The sequence below is a fragment of the Odocoileus virginianus genome, chromosome 6, assembly GCF_023699985.2.
Source record: "Odocoileus virginianus isolate 20LAN1187 ecotype Illinois chromosome 6, Ovbor_1.2, whole genome shotgun sequence".
Lineage (NCBI taxonomy): Eukaryota > Metazoa > Chordata > Mammalia > Artiodactyla > Cervidae > Odocoileus > Odocoileus virginianus.
Genome location: NC_069679.1, coordinates 33,134,668 through 33,150,695, shown reverse-complemented (window position 1 = coordinate 33,150,695; position 16,028 = coordinate 33,134,668). Strand labels below are relative to the sequence as shown.

Sequence of the window (16,028 nt, the reverse complement as noted above, 5' to 3'; positions counted from 1 at the left end):
AAAGGCCAGCATAAAAGTAGAGGTGGTGGTTTAGTTGCTCAGTTGTGTCCAACTCTTTGTGACCCCATGGACTGTAGCCCACCAGGCTCCTCTGTTCATGGGATTTCCAGGCAAGAATACAGGAGCAGGTTGCTATTTCCTGCTCCAGAGGATCTTCCCGACCCAGGGATCAAACCCTGGTCTCCTGCACTGCAGGCAGATTCTTTACCATCTGAGGCACCAGGGAAGCCCCTAAAAGTAGAAGTAATTAAAAAAAAAAAAGTAGAGGTAATGATTCACCTGGTAATTTAATCTCCCAAGGAGGGATCACCGTATCAGGTGTCCCCCAAGACAGCTTCATGTTCAGTAACTTGCTAGAAGGATTCTCAGGACTGAGAAGTAGTTATACTCACAGGTTTATTGAAATGAAAGGGCACAAAACAAAATCAGTTAAAGGAATAGGGTGCATGGGGCAAAGTCTGGCGGAAACCAGGAAGAAGTTTTCCAGAGTCCTCTCCCAGCGGAGTCACACAGGATGTCCTTAATTCTTCTAACAACACCTGGCAATACGTGCAGAGTCTACCAGGGAAGCTCACTGGTCTCACCGTCCAAGGTTTTTAGTGGAGGCCGGTCATGTAGGAGCTCTCTGCCATTCATATGGCAAAATCCCAGACTCCCAGAAGGTAAGCAGGTCTTCGGCATGAACATAGTATTTGCACAGTCTAGACACAGTCAACCATCCTTATCATTAGGGAATGGTGGGAAAACTCCTGAAAGCCAAGTTCCCAGATGCTAGACAAGAGCCAATATTGTAAGCAGACCTTTCTAACAACAGGTGTCTCAGGGCTGCTATGTCAACGACTTTCTGCCCTGTTTCCCAGAGGTCCCTCTCCCTGGCCCTCACCACCTCTGATCTTCCAGATTCTGTTGGGTAAGCTCAAGTCTTGGAAACCCTGTAAGAGATTGCTGGATCTCTGGTTGTATACAGTCTCACCATCAGTACATAAGAAGCTCTCAAAAACGTGTGTTGAATAAATGAGTTATGTGAAAAAATAATCTGGTAATTTAAAACCAGAAAGAAAATATTCTGAAATGTATTAATAAAGGATACTGCTATTACATGAGAGTTTTGTTATATTTTTATATGCTTTCCAAGTTTTCTAGAATAAACACATACTTTTTTTGTAATTAAAAACCAAGTAGAAATAGATGTTAGTTTCCAGCAAATCTGAGTGCTGGTCCTGTAGATTAGATACAAAATCTACAGAGATGGGCCAAGATCCACTGGATAACTTTCACCCAGGGGCTATTTTTGGCCATAGTATTCTGGGTGAGGCCCACATCACAAAGCATTTTTCTCTTGGGACCTAAACTTAATGTTATTCCCTTCCATTCAGTCTTCATAGATAAATTCAGGAAACACAATGGTCAACACTTAAACCAAGATTTGTCAACTGATAAACTAAAAATAAAATATCTGAAAATCCACTGATGTTTCTCAGCTTCCAGTAGCAAATGCTACAAGTTATAGTGCTGCAATGACTTTTAGCCATCTCTACTGATAGATGGAAACAATTTTTGAAAATTACTTTCCAAGCGTATCTTCCTAAGGTTAATATTAAAAATTAGCTTCCAGGAGGAGAAATCTTAAACAATATTGTAAAGTAATTAGCCTCCAATTAAAATAGATAAATTTTTTTAAAAACATATTCTAGGTAACAGTGGAAAACTATCCTAAATGTTTTTCAATTTGACATGAGCAATATAACAGTGTACACTCTTACCACTTATTACAGCTTATGATAACTAATAAGGATTCAACATTAAGTGTCCAATTTGTCAGTACCTGGCTATTCTAAGTAACGCCAACTTTTTCTAGTAATATTAATAGCTTCATAGTCAAATTCATTTTCTTCATCACTTCAATCCCTTTACAGTGAGAGAACTGAACATGTATAGCTAAACCACATTTTCCACATTGGGAAGAATAAAAGTCATTAAATCTATAGATCAGATTTAGCAATTATATTCCCAACAGAAATAGTAAGGAGGACATGTGTGCAGTGAAAACATGTACCAATATCTTTATGGCAGCTTTGTTCATAATAATCAAAACTGGATACAACTCAAATGTCCACCAACAGTGAATATATTTAAAAATGAGTAAATTTTAAAATGGATAAAATTGTGCTACTTCCATATAATGGAACACTATACAACAAAGAAAACCTACAAAGTTTGGTAAGAACATAAATAAGACTTCCAGACATAATGTTGAGTAAAAAAAAAAAAAAGGTAGGCAAAATAAATGCATAATTAATTGCATTTATACAAAGTTTAAAACAGGCAAAAGTTATTTGCAATATTGGAAATCAGGGTAGCTTTTAGAAAAGAAGACAAGAAGGGGCACAAGAGAGGCTTCAGAGCTGCTTGTAATATTCTGCATCTGTCTTAGCAGAATTTGCACACGTTATTAAACTGTAAAAATTCACTGTGGTAAATACTTAAGATTTATACACCTGTGTGTAAATCTGTCTAACTGCTATAAAAATATGACCCAAATGGAGGATTTTACAAAGAGCTTATACATCAAAAGACAGACATAGTTATTATGGTTCTTTTAGTAAATGTTGAATAACTCTAAGAACCTGGTCAACAGTATATATGTAATGTCTATTTCTCCAGATCTTACGAGCCTTTGAGTCAGAGGAATCTCATTAACTGCAAAACAAATGTCACTGGTTCCTGCTCCCATTTTCAGTACCAAACCTCCACCCCTACACACCAAGTCCTGTATTTCTGAGAGTCTCCAGAAGGTGTCTCCCTACGCTTTCAGTCCTGCCGGCAATGCCTCTCCCCTCTGCACAAAGCACTTCCTCCAGACCCTCCTCTCCTGGGTCTGGCAAGCTGGGCAAGCTGCTTTGCTTGCTCGGTCCCGTCCAACTCTTGGCAACTCCATGGACTGTAGCTCGCCAGGCTCCTCTCTCCATGGGGTTTTCCAGGCAAGGATACTGGAGTGGGATGTCATTTCCTACTCCCGGGCATCTTCTCAACCCAGGGAGCGAACCCATCCATCCTGCATCTCCTGCATTGGCAGGCAGATTCTTTACTGCTGAGCCGCCTGAGAAGGCAAGCCGTGCAGGAGTGAAGCACCAGAAATTGACTGCCCTGTTCGGGTGAGAAGGTAAAATAGTATTTCTTAAACCTGAGAATGTTTTAAAAGCTGAGAAAATTACTTCAGTTTTTACCAACAGCCTTCTGTGTACTCATGGAAATCATGCTTCTAAACACTCAGACCAGGTTATCAAGAAGCTGCTACAATCCCATCAGACTTACTGCTCCCCTCTGACAACTAGGGCTCTTCTTGCTGGCTCAAGCTAATCAGCAGATTCCTTCTACCCTTGGGGTGAACTCTTGCCCAGGAAGCTTCTCAGCCTCCACCAGACTCCCACAGCTTGCTGGACATGCCCTTGCCCCAGCAACAGGCAGGGCATGACTTCTTCCCCTGATGATTCCAACTCCCCTAGGTGTATTGATTTCACTCAGGCCTGTCTCATCAGTTCACTGATGTGCTCAGACAGGCCTGAAAACCTGCGATAGACCTCAGATAAACCAGTGTAGAGATCTCTCTACTCTGATACCTACAAACTCAGACGCTTGACTCATGTGGGAGCCCAAGGCACCACCCAACTCTGAGTGTGTTCTACATCTAGCATAAGATTGTTAAGGTCGCACGTTTGTTTAAAAAGAGTTCTCCAATGTTCTCGATGAGAATAAACAATTTCTTTTTGTGTGTGTGCTCAGTCAATTCAATCATGTCCGACTCTTTGCAACCCCACGGACTGTCGCCTGCCAGGCTCCTCTGTACATGGGATTCTCCAGGTAAGAATACTGGACTGGGTTGCCATGCCCTCTTCCAGGGGATCTTTCTGACCCAAGGACTGAACCTTCATCTCCTGCATTGCAGGCAGATTCTTTACTCACTGAGCCACCTGGGAAGTTGAAATTATTTCTTTAGATGTCAATATATATTTACATCTAAGACTTTGAAAAGGAGAAAGTGCCATCTACTTTATGCTCTGGATAGAGTGACAAAAATAACCAATTTTGATTCATCTTCTTCAGAGTACAAGTAATTTGGGTTTGATGTTTTTCCTTTATTTTATTCATTATAGTTGATTTACAATGTTGTGTTGATTTCTGCTGTAAAGTAATTTGTTATAAAAATACATACATTCTTTTGCATTAGAATATAGGTAATTTGTTCAATGTTTTGGTGCATAAATATCTGAAACAAAGAAAGAGAAATAAAGCAATAATTTAAATTGCAGTCACATCCTTTGCTGAACCACTTGGTGTCCTGAGATGAGTTCAAATAGCAAATTCCTCCACCTGCTGGTATAAGCGCGTCTCTGCAGTTCTCACATTTAAATCTCAAAAATATAAAAGATGATGTGTCATGAAAATTATGGGTGGAGAACCTATGGTCACCTTATCTTCGACAAAGGAGGCAAGGATATACAATGGAAAAAAGATAACCTCTTTAACAAGTGGTGCTGGGAAAACTGGTCAACCACCTGTAAAAGAATGAAACTAGAACACTTTCTAACACCATACACAAAAATAAACTCAAAATGGATTAAAGATCTAAATGTAAGACCAGAAACTATCAAACTCCTAGAGGAGAACATAGGCAAAACACTCCCCGACATAAACCACAGCAGGATCCTCTATGACCCACATCCCAGAATACGAGAAACAAAAGCAAAAATAAACAAATGGGACCTAAAAATGGGACTGAAAAGCTTTTGCACAACAAAGGAAACTAGAAGCAAGGTGAAAAGACAGCCCTCAGATTGGGAGAAAATAATAGCAAACGAAGCAACAGACAAAGGATTAATCTCAAAAATATACAAGCAACTCCTCCAGCTCAACTCCAGAAAAATAAATGACCCAATCAAAAAATGGGCCAAAGAACTCAACAGACATTTCTCCAAGGAAGACATACAGATGGCTAACAAACACATGAAAAGATGCTCAACATCACTCATTATCAGAGAAATGCAAATCAAAACCACAATGAGGTACCATTATACGCCAGTCAGGATGGCTGCTATCCAAAAGTCTACAAGCAATAAATGCTGGAGAGGGTGTGGAGAAAAGGGAACCCTCTTACACTGTTGGTGGGAATGCAAACTAGTACAGCCACTATGGAAAACAGTGTGGAGATTTCTTAAAAAGCTGGAAATAGAACTGCCGTATGACCCAGCAATCCCACTTCTGGGCATACACACCAAGGAAACCAGATCTGAAAGAGACACATGCACCCCAATGTTCATCGCAGCACTGTTTATAATAGCCAGGACATGGAAGCAACCCAGATGCCCATCAGCAGACGAATGGATGAGGAAGCTGTGGTACATATACACCATGGAATATTACTCAGCCATTAAAAAGAATTCATTTGAATCAGTTCTAATGAGATGGATGAAACTGGAGCCCATTATACAGAGCGAAGTAAGCCAGAAAGATAAAGACCATTACAGTATACTAACACATATATATGGACTTTAGAAAGATGGTAACGATAACCCTATATGCAAAACAGAAAAAGAGACTCAGATGTATGGAACAGACTTGTGGACTCTGGGAGAAGGCGAGGGTGGGATGTTTCAGGAGAACAGCATTGAAACATGTATATTATCTAGGGTGAAACAGATCACCAGCCTTGGTTGGGTGCATGAGACAAGTGCTTGGACCTGGTGCACTGGGAAGACCCAGAGGGATCGGGTGGAGAGGGAGGTGGGAGGGGGGACTGGGATGGGGAGTACATGTAAATCCATGGCTAATTCATATCAATGTATAACAAAAACTACTGTAATGATGTAAAGTAATTAGCCTTCAACTAATAAAAATTTTAAAAAAAAAAATAAATAAATAAAACTGGGAACCTTCCCACCTTATAAGATGGCAAAAAAAAAAAAAAAAAAAGAAAATTATGGGTGGAGTGAAGTTTAACGTTTTCATCTTAAACTGGAAATGTACTGTGATTCAATGACTAATATACTATCATTCAAGGGTGTAGAAGAGGAAATAGCACTTCCAAGAAGAAAGAAAAACAGCCGTTGTCATGTAGCTTCAAGACAAATACAAGATGCTCTTTCCCCCCTGTAAACTTAGCACTTAAAGTTAGGCTAACTATTTTTTCCTTTAGCATACTCTGCCTTGTATTTTCATGTAAGTGTGGTGCCCTAAAATAGTTTAAAAGCTCTTGGTAAGGCAGAGACCATGGCCTGTATTCTTCAGATCATTAACAGTGAACATAGTATACTGTGGACGTATACAGTGAGTGTTCATTCAATATTTGATTTGTTGACTTTCCAAGTTGGTCCTTACTTCCAATTCCTTCTTTCACCAAGAACATGACCAAAGGGGTGTCCTATAGTCACTGTTATAAAATGACCACTCCCACAATAAGTATATGGACTTCTACTTAATTATAAATGGGAGAGGGGAGGCAGATGAAGAGAAGGAGTCAGCTCCCAGGAAACCAGGGAATGGAGAAACAATGTGTCTAACTACTTGGTCACCTGTTTGGTTCACTGATGTTTACCAAATGCCCAGCACAAGGCTAGACACATAGTAAATACTTAAATATTTTTAAAATAAATCAATAAACTAAAATATTGAATTTGAGAAACAGAGATAGGGTATGCTATGCAAAATTGCATCAAATGAACTCAGTCCATCTAAGACTACAAAAAATGCAAAAAAGAAAAGCCTAGAACTTGTACATGGGATCAACTTTTAATACATCATCCAGACTCCTGGGCTCCATCCTTGAAAAAATTAAATGAAAAGGAAGCTATTTTTTCATTATAATGTGTTTTAAGCTGATAAATGTCCAAGCATACTATTGGTTAGAGTTTTAAAGGTGGATAATTAATAGCTCAGAGAAGTTAAAGTGTTTGCGTTTGAGAACTTCGTGTTTGTGATTCCTTCAGTATACTCCTTAAGGAAACAAAATTCTTTTTAAAAAAAACCACAGTATTATTTGTATAGCCGCTATACTTTTATAGGTAATCCCTGCAATAAATCTATTATGCATATATAAGTCAAAATGTGGACCCACACAGGTCAGCATGATGAAGGCCCTGAGACAAAGTGGCAGAGAGGCTTACTCTAGTGCATGTTGCATGCTGATTATCTACTGAAACCCTAGGCTTAGCACACTTCTTACTTCCCTTCCTCGGTCAGGATTGGTTCATATCTCTTTGCAAAACTTTCCCAGAACTCATCTTCTCACTCATTCCTATAACAAGGTGAAAGCTTTTTCTGAAACATGAGTCTTGTTGCATTAGTAATAATACTAGATGAAAAAGCAAATACAAACAGTGCATAAACTCAGGTGTATACGAGATGCAGCTTTATTTTTTACATATAATTTAAAGTTCTAATTTGAACTCTCATTCTCCAGAAAAGGGAAACTGTGACCTCACTTTAACTGCCCCATTCACTCCAAGCACCAGTGGCGGTGGGAGGTGGGAAGCCCAAGCCTTGACAAGTCTTGCCCTGGGTGGTTTCTGAGTCAGCCTTCTCATCCGGTCTTCACCCACAGGCTGCTCCATGCCTCCCTCGGGGTGGGGAGTCTGACCATGTCTGAGCCCTGACTACCGAAAGCCTTCAAGCAGCTACTTCCTCCCCTGGATCTTCCAAAGAAGCAGAGAACATCCCAGGCTGCTCCCTGGCATTTCTGCTGCCTCCCCAAGGAAGCAGGCTCCCTCCAGCTCCGTGCTCCAAGACTGACATCTCTACTCCCGCCACAGCCACTGTGCTATCTTCTCCCTCCTGAGAGTCTTCTCAGACTCTTGGCTCTCATTCAATGCGTCTCGCACATGTTAACCTAAGTGAAAGTGTTAGTCTCTCAGTCATGTCCCATTTTTTGTGACCTCACAGACTATATCCCGCCAGGCTACTCTGTCCATGGAATTCTCCAGGCAAGAATACTGGAGTGGGTAGCCATTCCCTTCTCCAGGGGATCTTCCTGACCTGGGAATCGAACCCCGGTCTCCAGCATTGCAGGCAGATTCTTAACCGTCTGAGCTAATCCAAGCCAGCAACAAACCAGAGAGGTTACATCCTTCATCGGCAATGAGCGCAAGCTACAGTGGCTCCTCAAAGGAGGTGGGGAAAAGTAAAGCACCAGGAGAAAAGGGAAATGCTGGCTAAGATTTCAAAATATAGTCCCAACCCCAAAGTTGATATCTTTTGCTTTTAACATTTCCTAACACTTCTCCACTCAGACCTTTTTTGAGTTTAGCTGCCTTGGGGAGTAAGAACAGAGAGCATTAGCCTCACTTTGCAGAAGTTGAAATTGAGGCACTAAGCAATTCTCCAGCATATTCCATAACAGGCGTACTAAAACCAGCCACTGAACGAGGCACAGTTGTTAAATATTTCCTGCTTTTCAGAAACTCCCACTGGACCACGCCTAACAAACCAAACTACCGTATTAATGAGCAAATCAGATATAACAGGACCTGAAAGTACCAGGAACACTCACTCGCTTCCAAAATAGGCCAAATATATTCAAGTAACAAGTGAATGGTCTCACTTACAGCCAGTTACAGAGATGCAATGTGTTCAGTGGCTGTCCCCAGATCTGAAGAGCACTCAATGGCATAATAAATCCAGCTCTCAATCGTCTTACTAAGTATTTAAAACAGCAGAGCCTAGACAGTAATCTTGGTTGACAGATTCACACATTAAATATACTGAGTGAAATGTACTTAAATTCACTCACTGGGTACAAAGCTCAGCTCATCTTCTACGCTGAGCATCTCTGTTGTGCCAGTGCCTGTCTGTGGGCCACTTTGGACCTCTGGCATTTCCCTGGATTTCAGAACTGATTAGAAGTAGGTCAAAGGCCTGAGACCAGTACAAAACAACCTAAAGGGACAGGATAACTAGGTCAGCTAAGGTGCAGTGAGAATTCAGGTTTACTCAACCGATCCCAAACCCGTCTCAGAAGAAGGAAAACACAACACAAATATTTGAATACCTCTTCAGCCTGTTAAGTGATCTTGAGCAAACCTGTTAAGTGATCTTGAGCAAACTACTTAAACTTCTCTGAGCCACGGTTTCTTCATCTGTAAAATGAAAAGAAAAATAAAACTTGCCCACAGAGCTGGTAAGAGGTTTCAAGGAGGGAATGCGCATTAAGAGCCTAACCAGAGCTTTTGGAAAATGCTAGTTGTATATTTGATGAAAGTGGGATGCCAACACAATAAGCCCTACTTTGGAATACAGTGGCTGCTAACCTGTGTTTGTTATCTGATATCTTGCTAGTGGTCACCAGAATGGGCCTTCCAGACTTCCAACTGCAGGGAGCACAACTGATCAAGGGCCACAGATATCCTTGCTGGGCTTGGGCAGATGCCACGCCTCCCTGGGGCACTCTCCTGACAAGAGAACATGGGGACTCCTGACAGTTGACTTTGGCTCCAGAATTGCCAGTGGCCTTGCTGGATCTTCCTGGAACTGAGGGCAGCCTGGGATGCTCCCTCTTGTGGGTCCCTCCCTCTCTCCTTCACTGGGAGTCAGATTCACACCACAGCCTGACACTCTCCCAGGCTGACTTGGTTCCTTCCCCATTTTCTTTCCCAGGAGCATTTGCCCTAACAGAATCCTTGCATGTTGAATCCTGTCTTAGCATCTGCTTCTCTGAAGATTCAGACACACTTGCCCATGTTCTTTTCTGACAGTGGGTATAACTTATACTTGTCTTATGATGTGTGCATGGATTGTTGAGCTATTCACAAGGGCCATGGGGAAGCTGCAGCTGAGAAACAGGAATAACAGGGGTCATCATTGCCAAGAGAAGTATGAACAAACACGAGGACCTTAAGTCTGATACTTTTTCAGGGAACTACAGTTTTGGGTGTTTCTAGTCAGGAGAAACTGAAGGAAATGTTTTCAAAGATAGTGATCTTCTTGGTTAAGTAACTTCACTTCACCTCTCTGGGCCTCGGTGTCCTAGACCAGTACAAAATGAGCAAATGTTAGATTTCAAAGGGACCCAGGAGACCATAAGCTCTGTGTTTCCCAAACTTCAGTTACATATGTATACTTTTTGGCCAACACATGTGCCACCCAAATAATAATTTTTCTTTAAGTAAATTCACTTTAACTTAAAATTTAAAAAGCAAAGTTTATGTGAGAGTTAAATGATAAATTATCACTACCATAAATGGAAGACAATGTTATTAAATTCCAGTTAGATGCTAAAACCTGAAGAAGGTGTAGAGTCCGGAGCTGCTTTCTGTTAAAAATTCAGATTAGCAAATGTTAAAGACATGCTAACACCAAATACTTTCTAGAAAGACTGGAAGAGAAGTGAAAAGACTATCTGACAGTGTGACTTGTTGGTTTTGTTTGGCTGTGCCACAGGGCATGCAGGATATTAATTCCCTGGAGAGAAATCTAACCCACACCACCTACAGTGGAAGCAAGGAGTCTCAGCCACTAGACTGCCAGGGAAGTCCCAACAGTGTGATTCATTGTCACTCAAAACTGGATCTATGGTTCCTCCTAAATCACTCAGTCACTCCTTTCACATAGACTTGAAGCTTCCCCCCTTCCCGCCGCCATGCTATGGTTTGACATCCCACTGTTCACAGTTTTTCATTGTGAGGGATGTGCAACTCAGGGGTGCAGGTTTACTGACCAGCTATAGAAGTAACAGTGTGTTTATCAGTTTATCACTATCCTGGGTTTTCAATAAGAATTTAGTCCATCTAAGTAGATGGGGGCCTAGGATCCACCTATTAGAAGTTGTCTTAAACAAAACTAAGAAATGGAAAGTTTGCCTTCAGTGTCTTCCATCTGTTCTTTTGTACACCCTAATTCCTCATTCCCTACCTAAGTAATCAGACGATTATTTTCCCTTCTGCTGCTCAGATCCCCCTGGGAGGAAGATCTACTCAGACCCAGCTTTCCCTCATCCCACGCTCCACTCTTCTTTCCATCTCCTGTTGAACTATTTCACACCAACCTGTGAATGACCCAAAACTGGCTTAACACTGTGACCATCCTAGAGGTATTCAAAACTAATTTTTTTTTTTTTTTTACTTTTTATTTTAATTTGGAGAATAGCCAGTGAGCAAGGTAGTGATAGTTTCAGGTGGAGAGCAAGGGGGCTCAGTCACACAGATACATGAATGGGTACATTCTCCATTCTCCCCCAAACTTTCCCCCTATCCAGGCTGCCACATAACATTGAGTTCCCTGTGCTATTCAGTAGGTCCTTGTTGGTTATCCGTTTTAAATATAGCAGTTTGTCCCCTGCTGCTGAGCTCTGGGCAAAAATAAAATTATATAAATATAGCAGTTTGAACATGTCAGTCCCATACTTCCTAACTACTAACTATCCCTTGCCCCCATTCTTCCCCCTACCCTGCAAACACAAATTCACTCTCTCAGACTCACAAGTCTGTTTCTGTTTTGTAAAGAAGTTCATTTGTATCATTTCATTTTATATTCAGCACTAAGGGACCCCATATGATACTTCTCTTTCTCTGACTTACTTCACTCAGTATGACTATCTCTTTATCCATCCATGTTCCTGCAAATGTCAGTATTTCATTCTTCTTAATGGCTGAGTAATATTCCATTGTGTATATATACAACATCTTCTTTATCCATTCCTTTGTTGATGGACATTAAGGTTGCTTCCATGTCTTGGCTATTGTAAACGGTGCTGCAATGAACATTGGGATACGTGTATCCTTTTGGATAATTTCAAAACGGATTTTAAAAACTTATTTTTTTATAATCTAATTTGTCTAGAGATCTGCCTTTTCAGCCTCCCCTCAAACTTTACCACAGAGGCCAGGTTATTTTAAGGTCAACTTTTTTTTTTTTGCATTTATTTATTTTTAATTGAAGTATGATTGATATACAACATTAGTTTCAAGTATACAACATGATTCAATATTTTTATAGATTATACTCCATCTAAAGTATTTGAAACTGAAAGCGTTGGTTGCTCAGTCGTGTCTGACTCTGTCACCCCACCAACCGTAGCCCACCAGGCTCACCTGTCCATGGGATTTCCCAGGCAAGAATATCAGAGTGAGGAGCCATTAGTTTCTCCAGAGGATCTTCCTGACCCAGGGATTGAACTTGGGTCTCCCACATTGCAGGTAGATTCTTTACCATCTGAGCCACCTGGGAAGCCCTATACTCCATTTAAAGTTATTACAAAATAATGGCTATATTTCCTCTGCTGTACAATATATCCTTGTTGCTTATTTATTTTATACATAGCATTTGTATATCTTAAGCTCTCCCTCCTTTCTCTCCACTTGTAACTACTAGTTTATTCTCTCTGTAAGATCAGCTATTTTGATGTTGCTCTCACTTTTAATTTAGGGCATTTCTGGCCTCATCCAGATGGCCAAACCATCATCCTTGTGTATTCTAAAATGTTTCCTATTCCAGGTCATCAGTGCTACAGGTATTATATATTGTAACTCAGTCCTGGCTTTGCCCCCAAAAGTCTAGCATCTAAAGGGATCCAGGCCTAGGGACCTGGATATTTTGTCAGAGCTGTGAGATCTAAAGTTTTATTTTTAAGGTGAGAGCTGCATTTAGCCTTCCACCCCCACCACCACATCAACTCAAAATAATCAGCTCTGGCCTACTATTAACAGTGAAGTCTATTAATAAATTGTACTAAGATTTGGGCGGGGGGCGGGGGTCGGGCGCGGAATTCAGTTCTGCAATGGACTGTCTCTAAAATAAATTAATACCATATCTTATTGAAAAAGAAAAAGATTCTGACATCCTAAAATATCATGCTTGCCTTTGCCAAGGTTTACACACACACACACACACACACACACACACACACACACATAAATACCACCAAAGCTGGAAAGTGAATGGTGCAAAGATCAGGCTGTACTGCCAAATTACACAGACTGCTTTGTTTCATGTAAACAAGGCAGCCAGCTCAGTCAGCTATCCCTTCCTATTACAGGACACACCTTTCTCATTTCCCTCCCTCCGCCCTGCCTTCATTTGAAACATAATTCAAACCAGGGGCCAAAATAAAAACCCCTGCCACCTAATCTGTCTGAAGCTCCAACTCAGGACTTTCTTTGATTCTCACTAACCTGTCTCTACAGATGAACAGTTGAGTGCTTTGACAAGGCAGTTCAGTTCAGTCCAGTTGCTTAGTCTTGGGGTCTGACTCATTGAGATCCCATGGACTGCAACACGCCAGGCCTCCCTGTCCATCACCAACTCCTGCAGTTTACTCAAACTCATGCCCATTGAGTCAGTGATGCCATCCAACCACCTCATCCTCTTGACAAGGCAAGCATGAGTCTAAGAATCAGGAACTCTGAATTCCTGGGTCCTCAAAAACTAAATTACAGCAAAGGGGATGCCCTAGGATTCTTTTTCTGACCCAAGATGGGGGGGGGGGGGGGTGATGCCAAGAACTACGAGGGATGCGTGACAACCGAGGTAATAGTGCCGACTCTCCAGAAGCTTGTGGTAGAACCCATTCCAGGTGAGAAACAACAGCAATAATAGTAACATAACAAATAAAGCTCTGTAAAATAAAAGCCTGCCAACAACATGCTGGTACCTGAAAACTGTGTTCTCTTCTTGGTGGGAGTTGAGCCAAAAGACACAATTAAGCCAAAGATGCAGAGAAGGAAGGATTTATTATTTGCAGCAATTAAGGGGAACACAGGATCTTTCCCAAACCAGTGCCTCTCTGAATAGCAAAATTGGGGAAATTTTAAGCTAAAGGCACAGGTATATTCATGAAGGGGCTTGGGCTGAGAAATCAGCAAACACCTGGCCAAGGTCTAGCTTTAGTTACTTGAAGTCACAAGGGTCCATTCCATCTTTCCATCCTCCCCTTGAGTGGGGGCCTTAGCTCCTGCAGAACTCAAAGATGAGCATCAGATTGTTATGTCTGTCGCCTGAGGACAAACTAGGATTCTTTTTATCACCGAACTATTTTTTCTTGTCTGCTTTCCCTTTGTTCCTGCTTTCCCTTACTTCCCTTAAGATCGTTAACTGCTGTGACCTGTTCAGGACAAATATTATGGCCAAGCTTGAATCACAAAATGGCTTAGGCCAAAAATACCGTAAGTCAACTCCCCCCCCCCCCCAGCCCCCCTCTATCTCTAGGGACCACCCATTCCCACTCCATCTGCTTACAACGCTTTCGCACCCAGACATTCTTCTTATACCCAACACTCCGGAGCGGGGAAGCAGAACAGATTCCCTCCTCTCCCCACTTCCCCATTTCCACAGATCCTGAAGGGAGCGTCCATGAGTTACCACAGATCCCTTTTCAACCGCCAAGAGGATTCACCCGAGGTCCCTCCAGCCTGCAGCGCCTAGCGGCGCCCCATCCAGGCATAGCGGGTGCGCAGACTCTCGCCCGCGGAGGTCCCACCGGCTAGCACCGACCGCCGCTCCCGCCCCTTCGGCCCGGAGCCGGGAGGTAGGGAGAAGGGGAGCCGGGCCCTCCCTCCGCTACACAGGCAGGCGGGCCGGGACCCGGGGCGGCGCAGCCGCGCCCAGGGGCGGACCCCACACTTTCTTCCGACTCAAAAGCGGCGAGCGGCGCAGAGCTGCTCCGCCCCTGTCCCGCCGCCAGTCCGGAGCCGCACGTCCCACTTGCCGCGCTACCGGCCGCCGCCATGGCCAAGCCCCTGACCGACCAGGAGAAGCGGCGGCAGATCAGCATCCGCGGCATCGTGGGCGTGGAGAACGTGGCCGAGCTGAAGAAGGGCTTCAATCGGCACCTGCACTTCACTCTGGTCAAGGACCGCAACGTGGCCACCCCCCGCGACTACTTCTTCGCGCTGGCGCACACGGTGCGCGACCACCTGGTGGGGCGCTGGATCCGCACGCAGCAGTACTACTACGAGAAGTGCCCCAAGGTACTGCCCGCGCGCCGCGGGGCCGGCGGGCGCTCCCCGGCGCCCTGCCCTTCTGGGAGGGCGGCAGCCGAGCGCCGGGGCGACGGCCCCGGCTGGGTGGGTGGAGCCCTAGGGGGGACTGCTCCTAACCCCGATCCTCCCCCTAGACACACACACACCCCGCGAAGCCCGGGGGAGAGTGGGTGGGCGGCGGGTGTGCAGCCGCGGTCAGATCTAGCATTCCGCCAACACCCCAGTCACGTCTCGGTTATCCGGGCGCCATCCCCACCCTAACCACTGCGCTTCCCGTCCCCGGGGATCTCCTGGAGCGGAAGCCCAAGCCTCCCTCGCCTGTCCGCTGGTTTCACAAACTTTTTTTGGAGCATCTACTCTCAGCATCTAATCTAGAGATAGCTGGCTGCTCCAGTCTGAATGCCAGGCACAGTTCTAGGCCCCAAACAGTCGATCCAGAACAAAGCGGATTAAAAACCCTGCCTTGGGGGGTGCAGGGTAGGGGGAGTGGGGAAGGGAGAGCTGAAGGTTTAGGGAGCCGAGACCTGCAGAGGTCGGCAAATGGTAATAAGATTTAAGGGGGCAGGTGGGGCAGGAGCCGGAGGAAGGCGCATCACAGCCCACAGAACCTTTTTAGAGGAGGAGATGAGATGGGGGTTGCGTGCGAGACCCGGGCTGGTCGAAGGGATGGGGAGAGTAGGAGGAGGCGAGGGTAGAGGTCCTGACCCCCGCTCAGAGCTCTGTGTCCCCCCTCCCCGAACCCCACTCCCTGGAGTCGGGTGTGGAGCTCCTGGACTAACTTGGTTCCTGCTGGCTGGGGGCCGAGGGCCAGGCCACCCCCGGACTGCTGAGGAGCCGCTGTTCACAAACCACTCCTACCCACCGCGCGCGGGCTGGAGGAGGACTTGGCAGCGAGGATTGTGCTGTGCCCAGTAAGGGTGAGAGAGTGTATTGGAAAGGGTGAAAAATGGGTAAATCCTGGAGACAGTGGCCCAAATATTTATTACAAATTGTTTTAACACAGAAAGCATGAAAAAAAATAGTCCATATTCCAAGTGCTCAAAGAAGCCCTGAGCAAAAAATTCC

General features: G+C 43.9%; 1 protein-coding gene and 1 long non-coding RNA gene across 4 annotated transcripts in view; one reads left to right on the top strand and one right to left on the bottom strand.

Annotated features, from left to right (window-relative positions):
• Positions 1–379: 379 nt before the first annotated feature.
• LOC139035612 (uncharacterized) lies at positions 380–14,142 on the bottom strand. Of its 2 annotated transcripts, XR_011488242.1 has the most exons (4): positions 12,078–14,142; positions 11,565–11,737; positions 9,041–9,128; positions 380–3,147 (listed from the first exon to the last, which is right to left on the bottom strand). It is a non-coding gene; the product is annotated as an uncharacterized lncRNA (long non-coding RNA). The 2 variants fall into 2 exon arrangements; XR_011488241.1 differs by having other exon boundaries at positions 11,565–14,142.
• Positions 14,143–14,642: 500 nt separating this feature from the next.
• PYGL (glycogen phosphorylase L) overlaps positions 14,643–16,028 on the top strand; it is a 50,499-nt gene continuing 49,113 nt past the window's right edge. The window contains exon 1 of one of the 2 annotated variants that reach the window (XM_070469116.1): positions 14,643–14,951. In XM_070469116.1, the coding sequence (XP_070325217.1) occupies positions 14,709–14,951 (243 nt within the window). In that variant the 5' untranslated portion in view covers positions 14,643–14,708. The remainder of the gene's footprint in view (positions 14,952–16,028) is intronic. The other variant, XM_020897977.2, reaches the window with a different exon arrangement.